We start from the raw sequence: 16,750 nt of genomic DNA on the forward strand, positions 1-16,750 counted from the left end.
TTGCTAGCAATTGTCAGCCAACTGCACCAGTCTCACTTGGAGGGTAGGAGATGTCCCCACTCCTCTGCCGGTCACCTGTCATCTCACCCCCAAGCTGGGTGGAAGAGGCCAGGGGTGGGAGCAGGGATCAGTCACAGGAAATACATACTTCCTGTAGGAAGGCTTTGGAGTGGGTGTGGTCTTTCTCCAGGGCTTCTGGGTCATGGTGTTTGTGGGGCTGGAGAAGTCCTGCTCAAGGCTTGGTGACTCGGTAACTAGCAATGGGTAGAAAGGGTAGGGGTCCGCTGTCAGAGTCTCCACTGGGCCGGGAAGACCAGCTGATAACCGGCAACAGAGAGATGGAGGGACCACACAGGGACCAAGCAGGTGGAAGGGATGGAGTCAGGGCTTGGCAGGAAAAATGAGCTGCATCTTCATCCTTTAGGAGGGACCTAGAACACTTCTGGGCAACGTCGGTCCTTGAGTAGTGGAGACTTTCTGTTCTTCTACATAAAGGCCTGGGCCCTACGCCACCATCTCCCAGCCCTTCCTCACTGCAGCCGGACTGTATGGGTCTCCGCAGTGCTGAGACCCACGTCTGCTTCCCGTTTAACTCAATGGTGTGTGAAACCCTCTAACTAAATACCACACTGTTAACTCTGAATCCGTGCCATTTTACATACATGTTAAAGACATAGCACTGAAGAATGTCTAGTTCTTTTTATGCGTGTGTACGTATGTGTATATATGTGCATGTGGGTATGTGTGCATATGTGTATGCATGCAGAACCCAGAGGCTGATACGAATGCTTTTCTTGATCAGTTTCCAGTTTATATATTGAAGGCAGGATCTCTCACTTGAACCCAGAGCTCACAGGTTTGGTAATCTATTAGCTAGCCTGCCCTGGAGAACCCCCCCCCCACACACACACTTCTGCCTTCCAAGTACCTGGAGTTCACATGGGTGCTGGGGATCTGACCTCAGATCCTAAAGCCTGTTTGGCTTCTCGGCCATTATTTCTCTAACCCCGATTTCATATTAATGGATATTATCAAGGGCAGTAAAAAAATAAATTGTGGAGGAAGAGTATAATTTTTTGTGTATAAAACCCTATGATCTAGATTTTCTGAACTTAATATAACATAAAGAATTTACTCTGATACAAGAAAATATTACTTTTCTCAAAAAATTTAATTGCAGAACTATGTACAGGAGGTGAGTATTGGCAATGCAGACATCGAATGAAAGAGGCATTACTATAGAAGAGTGCTAGGCAACCGCATTGCCACAGTCACCCACACAAGAAAACAAAACAAGCAATCTTTTAAAAATGGCTTAAAATAATGACAAATTATTAGCGAGGAGGAAGAAACTGTGTTGGCAATGAGAAATACATCAGATAGGGCCCTGCATGCTGGGAAATAGAATTTATCAAAAGAATCCAAAAAAGCATGAGTAAGAGAATTACATAAAATAGTTTCGTTCTGGTGAATGTAACTCTGTACAGTTGGAATATTTGGCACTCTGTCGATCCTCGTCGTGGGTATTATTTTATATGTATATTTATTTATATATATTTATATACTTTTAACCTTGAACTAAATTCCTAGTCTCCTGCTCTAGCATTCCTTGAATCCCTATAGGAGGCATTAAACTCAGTCCTTAGGCCACACCTGGGTATTTTGGCACATAGTATGGAGGGTGGGTAGAGGGTTGTATCTCTACAGGAGGGTACCTGGGAGTAAGTAGCCCGGTTCTTGATGCTCATTAGGGGAAAACCTTCCTAAATGCAGCAAACCAACTGAAAATGGAGGGAGGGTGACAATTCTTGTGGAGCCCTTTGTAGGTAATGGCTGGAGTTGGGTGGAGAATGAGGGTTTATGGACAAGTGGCTTCCTAAGGTCCCACAATCAACTTTGGCTTCCGTCATTGGATTTGCAGACATGCATCCGAGTCCCCCCACGGAGACCACTGCTCAAAAGACAAACACGGGTTCACAAACCCTGCCATAACTTCTCTGTGACCATCTCTTTTGCATCGCCCATGGGAAGTCTTGGAGCCCAAGTCTTTCAAATTCAGAATAAGCACCAATGATTAAGAGTCTCCTAAAATCTAAGAAAACTGGGAGGTAAATCACTGTTATCTTGGTTTGTGTGTATACAAAAATCTTTTAAAAAGTAGTAGTTTTGTAGGTAACTTATATGTCCTCTGTAATGGAGTCAGCTGTCAGCTGCTGAGACGGAAACAGGGTCTTTTTTTTTTTAAACATTGGATCAAAACGCCAGAGTTAGGACAGCAACTCATCCACAAGGTGGTGTTTTTCAGTGTGGCAAGAACGGAAAGGCGTCTTCAGTGTCTGTGTGCTCATTTCTGCAGTGGGCAGGGGGGATGATGGCAAAGTGGGGACTTGGGGTGGTCTTCACACCTCCGCGGCGACTATGCCGCAGGGCTGGGTCCATTCCCGTGTATTCCACACACACAGCCTTCTGTTTCCCGGGAAGAACTGTCCTCTTGTTACTGTCCTGCAGAGATAACCTCTGTTCATCTCATCCAGGAGGGAGCTGAGCTGACAGGTTGGTGAAGACATTGCCCAGTTCTCGGTGGTGGTATTGTTTCTTGTTCATGGGTGGGTAGAGAAATTGAAGTCACAGCCAGCAGGAAAAGAAGTCCCTGGTGATTATGTTCCATATCTGTGCCCCTCTGCATCCTTGTTTGACCTCCTGCTTACGCAGGACAGGACCCTAAAGCAAATATCCCTGCCTGTCGTGCCCTTGCTGGCTCTGCCAGATTCCAGCACAGAGTGGGGCCACAAAACACATATAGAGTCAGAACATAAATTCTAAACAATACACATTCACTATAAACCTCTAGGCTCTAAGATGCCGGAGACTGCATGTCACCCATCCTTATATTGTGTCTGTCTGTGAGGGAGGTAGGGACAGTAACACTAATGCCACATGGAAGAGAAAACGGGGGGACCTGAGTAAAAACAAGTTACTCGCCATTGTAGGCATAAGTTCTGGCAACTTGGCTGGGCCTCAGGGCTTCAGGCACCTTCTCATTGACATCCCAAACTTCCTGCAGCTACTCTGTGTAGAGGGCATCGAGCCTGACAGGGAAGTGCACCGCCTTCAGCTGGCTGCACCTTTCTATTCAACCCCCACCCCCCCCAGGCGGCACAGGCTGCGCCAGAGTACAGGGATGACTTCGGCTGATGTGGCACGCTCGTTGACGGGCAGCAATGGGATAAGTTAGTGCAAAGGTCACGGCTCACCAGTGCAGCTGAGGCCACTGCAAATCAGAGGCAATTATAGTCTTGATCTCTTAAGCCTGCGGTTTACTGGTTTCGAACCCCAGAGTTTGATCCAAACCTACTTAGATGTATAAACGGTGAGTGGGCAGAAAAAAGAAACGCCTTAAAACTTCCTGCGAGCATAGTTTGAAAACTATAAAAATGACACGGGTAACTATGAGGGTAGCGATACGTTAAATTTGCAGTAATAACACGAAGACACCCACGGCTGGAGAAGAAAGTGGCATGGTGAGGCGAGCACACAAAGGCCTGTGACGTGGGGACGCATGTCTGTGTTCTGTGCTTCAAGCCTGTAGCTGGTAGGGTGAGCACGGCTTCAGTGTCCTCCCATGCCCAGTGTTGCTCCAGACAGTCAGCTTCCTTCAAGCCAGATACTGGCCCTCAGGGGACTGCTGCCCCCCCCCCCCCCGACAGCTGAGGGAGTTCCTCTGCCATCAGCAGGTACAGTCCTGATAACTCGTTAGCCTGAGTCTATCTGAAGCGCCGCGTGTCAGCCTCTGTCCATGTGGGCGTCCTGGAGTTGTGGCCGGGGAACCTGAGCAAGGTGACTGAGTCTGCAGGAGAAAGCAGTTGAAATCTGACCTGTGTGCCCGTCGGAAGGTGACGGCTTCCAGCTCTTCAGAGACACCAGAAGGCTGCCTCACACCTGATTATCCCACAATAGTTACTAAGTTCTCTTTTTCACTGTACCCCATCTCTGCTGCCCAAAGTTTTGGACCAAGATTGGGTGTGATGGTGCGTGTCTGTTATCCCAGCACCCAGGAGAAAGAGACAGGACAGTTGAAAATCTAAGGCTAGCCTGGACTATACACAGTGAGACTCTATCTTCAAAAAAGAAAACAAACAAAAAAGTTGGCCCAAACCTGACAGCAGTTTCTAAGGCAGGGACTTCTATGGTTGCTACAGGCACTGGGCCACATGTCCATGGTGTCACCGTATTACCGCAGACATCTCAACCTGGGGTCCTGGGGTTGGGATGGGTAGCAGAGGCGTCAGATTTAAGTTAGGGTGGTTAAAAACAGCGTTTGCTCAATATGCTAACAAAAGGCAGAAGTAAAGATGGGGTGAACTGAGACACCCCAAGAAACAGGATCCATCATATGCCTTGTGTAGTCTCTTATTCTAATCATACCTTGGACCTTTCCATAAAGGCTGGCTGCAAGAGTGCCTCTGCTTTGCAGTGTGTGGTTTTGTCGATTTTTCTGACACAGGAAGAAATAATTTGTATTTTTTTTTTTCAACAAGGATTTACTTCCTATTAAATGCTTGAAGCCTTCAGATGTGAAGTTAAAAGTGTGGGCATTTCCTTTCCAACAAGGTGATTTCTGGGTATAAAACAAGTCGGCTGCTTTCTACAACATTCTAGAGTGGTGATAAAAATATATAGGAACCATGATCACAACAGGATCATGAGACGCCTGGGAAAGTTCCCGATCCTCTTGTTCCTCAGTTGCACTTTTTCTCCTGGTCCTGCTCTCCAGCTGCACCTCCCACAGTGGAGTCCACAACAGCCTGCCAGTGTGAGGAAGTCTCTCCAGCTGCCGGTGGCATCTCTAGGAACACGAGCGTCTGTTACATATAACACGGACAGCGCCATGTGACAGCCATGTCTCTGTACCAGTTTTTTTCATTAATGTCCTGTTTTGGATGAGATGAGAGGACCACAGGAGAACTCCACACCGAGACCCTCCTGAAAGCGACCGAAATAAAGGAGCTGGAGGGGAGGCATGCACACGCGACCAACGCTGTCTGCCTCGGCTTGGATGCTGCAGTGTAAACATGGCTTATCTTGCTCCGCAGCCGTGTCACCCGCTGGAGAACGGAAGGCATTGCACTTACGAGGGGACGCCAACAGCTAACACGCCATCAGAACTAGCAGCAGGTGTTGGTTCGGTCATTAAATAATCTTTGGAACCTAGTAAACCAGATAGGGGCACATATTTTTCTTTTTTTCCACTTCAAAGAGGGGCCACCCTGCAACTCAGGGAAGGAAGGTTTGTTTAGCGAGGGGAAGTTTAGGCCAAGACTTTGGGTGAGGTCAGATGAAGACTGAATATAGGCAATATAATTAACCAAAATCTAATGGATACTTTGTTCAAGTTGGGTCCATAGAATTTTGGGTTTAAGACAAATAATGATTGTCTAGTGTTACAATTTGTTTCTACCCATGCCATGTACATTTGAGGAAACGACAGGAAAGGCTGCCAGACAGCCTCATGGGTGTGGGCAGCAGGGACATTTGCAGCCTGCATTTCCTTCAGCTAGGGGATGGACATCAGATCTGCTTACCTCTGATTCCTTCTAGATTGTTCCTCTAGGATACACCACTTTCCAAATCGCAAGTACCAGTGCTTACAATCTAGTCTTCTTCTTTTAAAACACAGTGGCATGAATACAGGAGGATGCATCGTTGTTTAATGCTACTCAGGAGTTACATGATTTATTTAGGTAGAAAATGCTTTGAACACTCTGGGGAAACAGGGTTCAGTGATAGAAGAATATTTTGGGGATTTTTTTTGCATTTTTTAAAGGATATACATTCGTATGATTTTTGCGTCCAAATATATTTTAAGGCTGTTTGGTAAAATATATACCAGATACAAGGCTCGGTTTATAGGGTTTTGCTATTACAGGGGATTCTTAACTACTCAGCTTTATAAAAAAGTAAAACTTTGAGGCCTGACATGCTGTAACATCAACCGTGACCCCCCATGCGTAGTGGAATGTAGAGGATGAGGAAGAGGCCGGTGTCATCTTAGCAACGCCCCAGCTGCAAGGCTGCCTCACTGGGTACCCACGCAGTGACCAGAGGGGACCTTGGGGACGGTTTAAAGTGCGAGCCACTGGGAAAACACAAAGTACGACGGGGGTGTCGAAAGCTTTGCTCCTATGGCCAAGTGCATGATGCTCCTTAAGCATTAGGAGGGAAGACCTGGGATGGGGTGGAACCCTGCCTGGACTGGAACAACAACGAACTCTGAGATCAGGGCCACGGACAATTTGATGGCTCTGTGTAGCATCTGACTCTGAGCACGTAAATATAATCTACCCAAAGCCGATTAAAAAGAGCTAACCTCTCCCTTCTCAGCACCCTCTGAGTCATGACTACTGATAACCTTCCTTCAGTTCCACAGCTGGAAATCACCATGCATGACCTTTCTCCCACCCCTTCCTGTCTAACACAGGCAAGAAATATATTCTTAACTTCAGCAGTACTGCATAGGACCAAAAGAACTCTGGAAAAATACAAGTATAAACTAGTTTTTTTTTCTTCTTTACCATTTTAACTGATATACTTACCACTCACATTCATAGCTCCTATACGGCTTACAACATCACAACTGTCATCAGAAACAAGCAAACTCCTGTCAAGGTACCCTGGGAAAGTCAAGTGATAGCAGTTTGAGGACGCATGTGACATACGGGTAAAGCACATGTAGCGTAAGCAGTGAAGTCTTAGAAAATGCTATGTGTAATGGTTTAAGTTACGAAGGGATAAAAATACCATGACCATTTCTTAGTTTTTTTCCCTCTCTATATTCTCTGGGCTCCTGCCAGCCCTTTCCAGGGGTCCCTCTCTTAGGGGAACATTCAGCTTAGCTTTGAATATAAATAAAGATTCTATGCTAGATTTTTTTTGGGGGGGGTTAGCCTTGTCATTTTCTTTTGGAGAAACACATGGTGGGGACATTGGAGAGACCCTTTTCTGTCATCACAAATGTCAACCAAGGAACCCAGTGCTTCCTGGGGTGGCAGGGCTAGTGAGGACAGCAGGGACATGGGACAGCTCAGTTGGAGACAGTAACTCAGATGAGAGGGAACAGGTTTGTCTGTCTTTCCTGCCCTTCGAATTGTAGCACCTTCCACTTGGATGTCTAATGCCTCTCAGAGTGGGGAGACGCACCCGTTTGTAGTGACCTCTAGTTATCACACAATTTATAAAAATATAAATAACAAAGAGAAAGCTAGGTTCCATTTCAAGAGGCCACCTGGTGGCCCTCTGCGAACAGGGAGGCAAGTCGGGGCTCACCAAGCCCGCTCGTCAGAGCCGATGTCCTTCCGAGTCAATCTTGCCATGAGCTCAGCAAAACTAGGAATCGGAGCGTCCACTGTCTACGGTGCAGAGAACACGGCAAGGGCGAATCCGGTGGAGGGTGAGACAGAAACTACCAGGTAGGCAATAAACTGTACAAGTGTTTCGCGTAGAAGAACAAAACCAGGCGCGCATGGCCACCTCTGGTCCTCAGAGCCGAGTCTGGGCCTCGGGGATGTAGATCTCAATGCTGTCTGCCCTCTCAGTGGCCGAGTTCTGGCGGAAGGAGGCGGCTCTCTTGGCTGCCATGAGCCGACGCCGGGCTTCTTGGCGCTGTCGGTCTGGCAGGTCCAGAGACTTTTCCCTTGTGATGGGGAATTTCCCCTTAGGGGGCTTCTTTGGTATTGGAGGAGGGATCTTCCTTTCTTCCTGAAAAGCATCACAAGTCACAGAGGTCAGGGAAGGTCATGGAGAGGTCACGGAGGCAAGTGAAGATGAGGGGAGGAAGTCTGGGAAGGTCAGAGGGGAGCTGGGGGGAACATCAGGAGAGCGGGGAGGGGGGGGGAGGTGGCAGAGGTCATGGGGGAAGCAGAAGGAGGTCAGAGGAGAGATGGGAGGGGCCATGGCAAGGTAGGGGGGTTCACGGAGAGCCATGAGGAGGTCAGAGGGAGGTGGAGGGGAGGACCGGAAATGCTGAGTCCTGGAGTCCTGGTTCATTCAGCTTCCGTTTGATCCCCTGCCCCTGCCAAGTTCCCTCCACCGAGGCAGCTTCATCTTACATCATTCCTTTTTATTTTTTTTTGGGGGGGGTCACCTTTCTAAACTTTTTAATTTTTCAGTGGAGACTGGGGTGTTTGGGGCCGCATCTACAAATTAAGAAAATCAACTGCACCTCGACATAGACATTCCCCTAGCTCTCGCAAACTGGAGTTCACCCTTAGCCCCGTACTTTCCAAAGCAGCATCCTACCTGAGTGGTAGTGGGTGTCTTGAGGGAATGTGGACGTGGTTGCCTGATGTTTGTGGGACAGGATACATGCTCATGAAAACGATTTTATGTGGGCAGGAGCCCCATAGGTCCCTCAGCCAACTTCTCAACCATGAGCCTAAACCCACGTTGACTTTACTGTGAGCACACACATAATTACGCATCTATGCACATATTTCGATCAGCTTCGAGTTGCAAACAATTCACGTCCAAAAACATATGCATCTCCAGAGAGATAACGTGGACAAATTGGAAACACACATAATGCTTGCAAACTCTTTAGTGAAGGGCTTGCATTCTGGGACAGTGTTCCTGAAGGTAAATCTGGACCTACCCTGGACATCGTGAGACTCCTCCTGCCTAAGCAGACAGCTCTCGCCTGAGTCTCCAGGCTTGAGATGCGTTTGGTCCAGGAAGCAGGGTAGTGTGTGCCCATGCCCACAGTGGCATGCAGGCAAAAGCGAGATTCTGTCTGGGTGTCTGACATTTCTTCCCGAAGCTGGAAGTCATGGCCCACCCCAGACTTCTTAAGCTACTTAAATGTAACTCTCACATGAAGCACACAGCTGCTCGTCTCTCACCTCCTTTCTTGGGGGCTCGGAAATGCACACCTGTGACAGATAAACTCCCCGTGAGCTCCCTTTGCAAGAGGCTTCAGAGCCCACAGGCTGCAGCAGAGGGGCCGGGGGAAACAGGGGCCTTGCAAAGCTTGGGACTCTGTCTTCAGAAGTTACTAGAAGGGGCAGGCTTTCCTTTAAGGTGTGGACCGGCCACTCTGCACTGGGGTAAGTGTCCTGAGTAAGAACATATTTCCCAGGAGACTTGATCCAGGGGGCTTCTGCTTGCCCATCGGTCCCAGAGGGGCAGCTGCCTGCATGGGGGCTGAATTGGGGAGCACTGCTTTTAACATTCCACTCTTGGGCCATCTTCTCATGGCCTCAGAATCATGGGAGTGTTCCCATACCCCTCCCGTTATTCACTGCCCTCAGGGACATCTACAGCTGCTGGGGCTGCTGGCTTTAAGCCCCACTGATTACCAGCGGTGTCTTTGAGGAAGTCCAAACAGTGAGGCCTGTGCCCTCACTGGCTTTCATCCCAATCACTTAGCTACCCATATTCTCGCTCACATATTAAACAGTACTTACCCTAACTATGTCTATTTTCCTGGCAATTTTGTTCTATTTCATTTGGAGACAGAGTCTCACTATTTATTCTAGGCTGGCCATAAACCTACAATCCTCCTGCCTCAGCTTCTCAATTTTGGGAATTCAGGCATATACCACCACATCTGATTGGAGCTTCATAAAAGAAACATGTATTTCGTGTGTATATGGGCGCATGCCTGTGTGTGGGTGTACTCACTCCACAGTGAACCTGTGGAGATCAGAGGACACCTTGTAGGAGTTGGTTCTCTCCTCCCACCGTGGAGATCGTGGGGTCAGTCTCCGAGCTTCAGGTTCCACTGGGCAATCACGGCCCCTCTAGCTGTACCTCAGTTGAAGGGATGCTATCTGTCTAGGAAATCCAGATCATGATGACATCTCTGGGCAGCCTGTAAGTGGGTGCATGTCCTGCTGACTTAGACTGCGTCCTAGCACGCTCCTGAGATGACCTCATCACTAAGCAGAGAGCCAACATTCAGACTGGATGCCAATTTTCAGCCTGCGTAAGGATGGGGCTCTAGAGGAAGATCACACCCTCAGCCTGCTTGCAAAGATTTCAATGCTGTCTTGTCCTTCGCTCCCCACATGCCCCAGGGAAGTATATTTGAACAGAAGATTGTCATCTTAGCCAGACCTGAGATCTTACCTGTGGGAGGTCGTCTAAATACAACCCACGCAGAAGTCGGATGAAAATGAGCCAGGTTTTATCTCTGGAGGAAGCTAGATTATAGATGCTGGGATCTTTGGTGGTGTCTCTGGGATGTTTGTGTACTGGAGGTACAGTAAGACACCCACTGCCAGCCACACTGCCAGGACGCCCATTCTGTCTATTTGTGCATGTGCTGCACACACACAGACACACACGCACACAGACACACACACACGAAATTTGATCCTGTATCAACAACTACAGGTGGAGAAGTTGGCGAATTGGCTATCATACAGTAAGAATCCCACAGGCACCGTGCTCAAGACCCGCCACAGCATGTGACTTCATTACCTTTCTTTCGGGTGATTCTATTATCTTCCAGTCGTTGAGCTTCAGCTGGTGCAGCTCATCAAACTTCATGCTGACATCTTCCACAGACAGCTGCAGCATATCCCAGTAGCCGGCCAGATCCTGCGATGTTGGCCTTGGCATGGCGCTGGGATCCTGGGGACACACAGGGACATTACAGGGGCCGCTCTTTCTTACTCTGTCACTCAAGGACTCGGAGGAGGAGGAGCTCCACTCGCTTGAAACACAACAGGAGACGCTCGCTCCCCAACCCCATCCAAGTTAACCTTAGTCCAGGTACAGGGTGGGGCGGCAGCTTAGAATGCAGCATTAACCCTTCAGTGTTTCAGCTTGGAATTCCCGGGGGCTGGGATGTAGCTTAGTGGGTAGATACTTCCCAAGTACGCACTTGGGTTTCCTGGGTTACTCCCTTCAAACAGTTCGCAGCTCACAGACACGGTCGAGCCCTGTAACTGACTCGGGAGGAACAGGGCTGCGCGTGTCTGGAGGCAAGACCACTGGGGTTGCAGCTACGTATTTCATGGTGTTTATTTTGATGGGGCCTAGCTCTACTTCTGAGGATCAAGTATGACTTCAGAGGTAATTTAGTTTCCTCCCATGCAGAGCCAAGTCAGTCTCTTAAAGGAACAGGGGAATCAAGAACCAGCAACCCCCATCCCCCACAGCTTAGCCTGCTCAAGGGGTGCCACTCAGCCATCCACAGGAGCCCCTGGGCTGGTTCTACGTCCAAGATGCATGCTATTTCTGCACAATTTTGGTCCACTTAGTTCTTACTCTGACAATCAAGTACCAATTCTGTGTGTGGTTCCCTGGACTGAGTGTGAGGTTGGCTCATACTGTGGCCTCACACAACAGACATTTGCTTGTGCTTAAACCATCCACGTTCAATAGTGTAGTTCAAGTTGAACATTGGTTCACGTTTTTTCAGCCTGAGTTGATGCTCACATAGAAACTATACCGTTAGGCACCACTGAATTCTCACAGGCACCCAAATAACAGCCCATGGCACCAGGGAGGGTCATGGGGGCATGGTGGGGAGGGGCAGGAATAGAAGGTGAACTCACAATGTGTTCCTCCTAAGTAGGATCCAGAGCTGGGTTTGGCTGTTTGAGCCTGTTCTTATATTGAACCACTAGAGGGAGCTCTCTGTCCATGCTGAAGCAGCTTTTAAGCTCCCTGATAATTGTGTCTCGTTCTGCTTGAGTACTCGTGGAGGCTACACTGTAGCTATTGCTATACTGCACAAATTCAAGACCTGTACAACTTTGGGACAACTGGGTGGGGCTGGCTTTCCCGAGGGTGTTCTCTCTCTCTCTCTCTCTCTGAGACAGTGTATCTCTGTAGCTTTGGAGGCTGTCCTGGAACTCACTCTGTTGACCAGGCTGGCCTCGAACTCACAGAGATCCACCTGCCTCTGCCTGCTGAGTGCTGCGGTTAAAGGCACAAGCCACCACCGCCCAGCCCCTAGGGTTTTTTCTTAAACTTACCGACTGGTAAATTAAAATGTCTGCCACTAGCAGTGCCCCCAGAAACCATGAACCACCACTTTGAGGGCAAATAAACAAGCTCGGTCTTTTGCCTGTGTCCCCTGACACCATTCCCCAACAAGGGTCTTAGAGACCCCAAAGAGAATCTAAAAGAAAAGGAAAGAGCCAGCCAGATGTTTTTGAACCTGAAAGGTATCAAAGCTGTCAGAATGGAACATTTCAAGCCTAAGTCAGTGGCATCTGGTGCTGAAGAGGTGCGCATTTCCAAAGCTGAAGGCTAAGCTTCGTCCTGACGCAGCAGGGTCTGTACCTTGGAGCCCCAGAGGCTGTCTGGCCACCCTGACAACGACCACCCGACACCCAGCGTTCCTTACGATCAAACCAGTCTTGCAGACATAGTATGTAGAGGAAGGCAGTGCGACATATAATAGCCAGACATTTTTAATCCAGCTTCGTCTTCCAAGGTGGCAAAGTTCCCTTTAAATGTCGCCAGAGCTTCATGCCAAAGGTGACATGTTGTAAGTCTAAACCTCATGATGCGCTTTAATGGGCTGGAAAACGTCAGAGAAAACAGTATCCTTAACAGCCCCAAGGCAAGACCCGGGTCTGCGGCTCCGGGGGCTGCACCTGCAAATGCAGTGGAGCAGGCTGTGAGTTCACTGTCTCCGTGTAAGCCAACAAGCCGCGCACCCTCCGAACACCTGCCGCCTTTGCCATGACAGCCCTGCAGAGCCTTCTGCCTTCACGGAAAATGTTCGGTATTAAGTATCTGGAGTGTAAAATTGCCCATAAAGAACTATGCATATGATTCAGCTGTTTCTCATGGAATTATATGAGTAATTTAGTCAGATGATAACCAAATAATGTGTGTGTGTGTAATACATGGGTACATGCATATGTTGATATATGAAGATTAGTATGTATGGACATACATGCAGGTATGTCAACACACACACACACACACACATTGGTTTCTCCTCTCTTTTCCAGGAAGACCCAGGATCTATGCCAATTGCATCCATAAATCTAGCTCAGGACACATTCATTTCTGTCCTGACTGTAAGATATGCAAAGGCCAAATGTCTTTTATTTTTGATTTTAGAGACAGGGTTTCTCTGTACTTTTTGGTGCCTGTCCTGGAACTAGCTCTTGTAAACCAGGCTGGCCTCAAACTCACAGAGATTCACCTGCCTCGGCCTCCTGAGTGCTGGGATTAAAGGTGTGCGCACTACTGCCCAGCTCAAATGACTTCTAAGATCTCTTCTTAATCTCTCTATGTGAAATGTGTCTTGCTCAACACCCCCATAGATCCTTTCCTTTACTTGCGACCTTGGTCATCACAGCATTTCATTTCCTGCCTCCGCTTCTGAGAGTTTTCTGGGAGCTGAGCCAGTAGTGGAGGCACAGTCAGACTTCCCCTCTCACCTGCATGCCCTGTTCAGTCTCTGCCCCAGCTTCCAGCTGGAGCCCGGGCCTAAGGCGTGAGTTGCTGGGGCCTCAATGTAGATAACCAGGGATAGGTGTGTGAGTCCCAGATGGGGATGGGATGTTGGTCCTTGGAGATATGGCTGTGCATCTCCAAAACTGAGGTCTGGGTGAGATGTGTGTTTCTAAGCCCCGGCTGTGTCTCCAGGGCCAGGGTGTAAGTCCCCCAAGGTGAGTCCCTAAGGCTGAGGCAGAGATTATTTGTGGGTCTCCAAAGTCAGGGAAGTGGGTCTAGTGCTGGGTTATGTTCCCTCTCACCCATCTTCCTGCTTAGGGGCACTTCAACCAACAAGGAGTGTGGTGGTCTGAATGAAAACACCCCCAAGGGGTCATACATTTGAATACTTGGTCTACACTTGGTTGAACTATTTTGAAATGGGGGGGATTAGGAGGTGTGGCCTTGTTGGTAGAGGTGTGTCACTGGAGGTAGACTTTGAGGTTCCAAAAGCCCAGGCCATTCCTAGTTAGCTCTCTCCGCCTCCATCTTAAGGAGGAGGATGTAAGTTCTCAGCTACGCTCTAATGCCAGGCCTGTCTCCCTGCCGCCATGCTCCCCACCACATGAACACACCCTCTGAAACCGTGAGTAATGAATCTTTCCTCTGTAAGTTGCCTCGGTCATGCTGCTTGGCCATAGCAACTGAAAAGTAAGCAGGAGTCTGTGGAAAGGTACACCAGGTACATCTCAGCCCTCGTGGGACGGGGCCACCACGCCACTTACCATATTCTGCTGACAAAGCCAGTAAAACTGCTGGAACTTCTGGGACATGAGCAGCTGGGCGCTTCCCACGGCACTCCTGATCTTGCCTAGAACTGGGAGACACAGGACAGATCAGGACCTAGTCAGTAATGATGAGAGCAAGAACACGCTGTGTCCAGCAAGCTGGGACCAGCACTGCCATCCATGCCTTTGTCCTGGGGTTAGAGCTTAGTGTGGCCCACGCGGGACACAACCATCAGTGGAAATTTCTATTCCTTCCCAGCTCATGAGACTACACAGTTAACCAGATGCCATCAAATCATGCCACTGCTCAAGGTGTTTTGAATTTGGGATTTTCAGATTTGGGTTCAGGCCTATAGTGAAGGGAGAGGAGGATGCAGGGATAGGGAGGTGCCTGTGAGCAGGACAGAATCTCAATGAGGGACAGAAAAGCACATAATCCCCCATACACACCCGATGCCCTACAGGGGCATGGCCCCATTCACACCCGATCCCCTATACAGGAGCATGGCCCCATTCACACCTGATGCCCTACAGGAGCATGGTTAACAGTCTTGGTGTCCAGAAGGTGAATATTTTGCTTCTGGAAGGTGGGATTTCTGTTTCTCTCTACCCTGTAACACAAGTAACTGATGATATTAAAAGGGCTCATTCTCATCAAACGTGTGCCATAAAATCAGAGAAGCCACGGATGGATGTATTTGCTTTACTAACTCCATTTCTTTAAATTGTAACAAAAAGCTGATTCTTTCTACCAAATTTGAAGCTTAAATTCTTAATCTTTGTGTCCCCCTGAAAACGGAATTCTGTGGAGGTATCCATATAAGACTATAATTCATAATCTTTAGCACAGCGTGAATATACGGCACCTCTTGGCATGGACTAAGGTGGAGCCGTTATTGTAGCAGGTATACAGTAAGCACTGCCGGGGAGATAAACCATGGTGGATCCTGGCTAACGAGCAGCTGCAAATGGCAGGTGAACTTGGCCTCTTCGTGAATGGGAGCGATCCTATCTGAGGCCTATACTGTAAATAGCTTCCTGTAATTGCAGGGAATTTGAAGTGAAAATTCAATTTATTCTTTACCACTCTGCTTGCCGAATTTTGTCAGAGGTTCAACAGTGTCCTCTTAAGAGCTGCAGATAAGAGCCGGCACTCATCAGCATGCAAATTCTCAGAGAACCTGATGGTACCCAGGCCTTTGGTGCACACAAAAAATTTGATTAGCTAACTCGGCTCTTGGAATTTATTTTCCACATGTCTCGTTTAATTTCTAATTCTATGAAAATTTGCTAGGAAACGCCAGCACCATATTCTGAAATTCGGAGTGGACTTTAGAGAATCTGCAGAATTTGAAAGGACTGTCTGGTGTTGGCAGCCTCTCTTGGGATTTCCTGGTGATAAATTCTGCAGTGCAGGAGGTGGGCACTGCTCCCAAAAATGTCCCTTCAGGCCCCAGGTCTTGTCTCTTTCAGGTCATGAGCATATAACTTGGGTGTCTGGCTCCCCACAGGTTCTCCCCACACCCTCACTTAGATTCTGGCCAGCTGATAACATTGCCAGCCTGGCCCCCAAACTGGACATACTCTCTGGCCTGGCTCCCCCGAGAAGTCTGTAAGCAGTGGGTATCCCCTCAGCTTACAAAGGGACAGGCCGATAATGCGCACGCATCCTCCCTACACTTAGTGCTGCCGCCTGTACCCTGGAATCTGGTTTGCACAGAGGCCAGCATTACTCCCCTCTCTTCCAGCTGCTTCAGATGTCCTGGCCAAGCAGAGGCAGGGACAGTTTCTCTTCAGCGTTGTGCTTCTTACCCGTGCTCTGTTTATCACCTTCCCTGACACTGTTTGGTCTTACATGAATAAGCCCTATAGGTGGACATGCCCATCACACACACTTGTACCCCTCGTGGAAAACGGCCGTGGCAGGCACCTGTCCCACGTTGGGATTATGTGACTTGTGACACTTATTTGTCCTGACTGTGAGAGGGGACCTGGGATGACAGACCTCTAAAGGGGCTCCCTGATTGCCTGGCGCTCCTGGCATCCAACTGGGGAATGCTCAAGTGAGCAGATGTTGGGGAGTTTTTAGATAAGGAACCCCAACACCCATCACTGGCATGACTGTACGTGTTCGCCTGGATGGGTCTTGAGAGACCCAGCTCCATGCAGTCACTGAACAAGGTACTTGGGACATTTTTCTTTGTTTCAAAAGACGTAGTAAGTTTGGTTTTACCTCACGTCCTCACCTCTTTGTTTTAACTCAGATGAAAATCCCCACACTCTATTTTATAGCCGTCTTCGGCATCTCCTAAATATTTCCATTTTTGCACTGTAACTATGAGGCCTGCACAATAGGACTCAACCTGAACCAGTCTGTATTTGACCCAGGCTAGCCTTTATTAGCCACACGGCACCTAGTAAAGCCCAGGCTAGCCTTTATTAGCCACACGGCACCTAGTAAAGCCCAGGCTAGCCTTTATTAGCCACACGGCACCTAGTAAAGCCCAGGCTAGCCTTTATTAGCCACACGGCACCGAGTAAAGCCAGATCCATTTATTCAG

General features: G+C 48.6%; 1 protein-coding gene across 3 annotated transcripts in view; it reads right to left on the bottom strand.

Moving 5' to 3' along the window:
* Positions 1-1,181: 1,181 nt before the first annotated feature.
* Dlgap2 (DLG associated protein 2) overlaps positions 1,182-16,750 on the bottom strand; it is a 677,680-nt gene continuing 662,111 nt past the window's right edge. For all 3 annotated transcript variants that reach the window (XM_057752288.1, XM_057752286.1, XM_057752287.1), the window contains 3 exons: positions 14,187-14,278; positions 10,477-10,629; positions 1,182-7,755 (listed from right to left, as the gene is read on the bottom strand). In XM_057752288.1, the coding sequence (XP_057608271.1) occupies positions 7,537-7,755; positions 10,477-10,629; positions 14,187-14,278 (464 nt within the window). In that variant the 3' untranslated portion in view covers positions 1,182-7,536. The remainder of the gene's footprint in view (positions 7,756-10,476; positions 10,630-14,186; positions 14,279-16,750) is intronic.

This window comes from Chionomys nivalis, chromosome 20 (assembly GCF_950005125.1).
Source record: "Chionomys nivalis chromosome 20, mChiNiv1.1, whole genome shotgun sequence".
NCBI classification, from domain to species: domain Eukaryota; kingdom Metazoa; phylum Chordata; class Mammalia; order Rodentia; family Cricetidae; genus Chionomys; species Chionomys nivalis.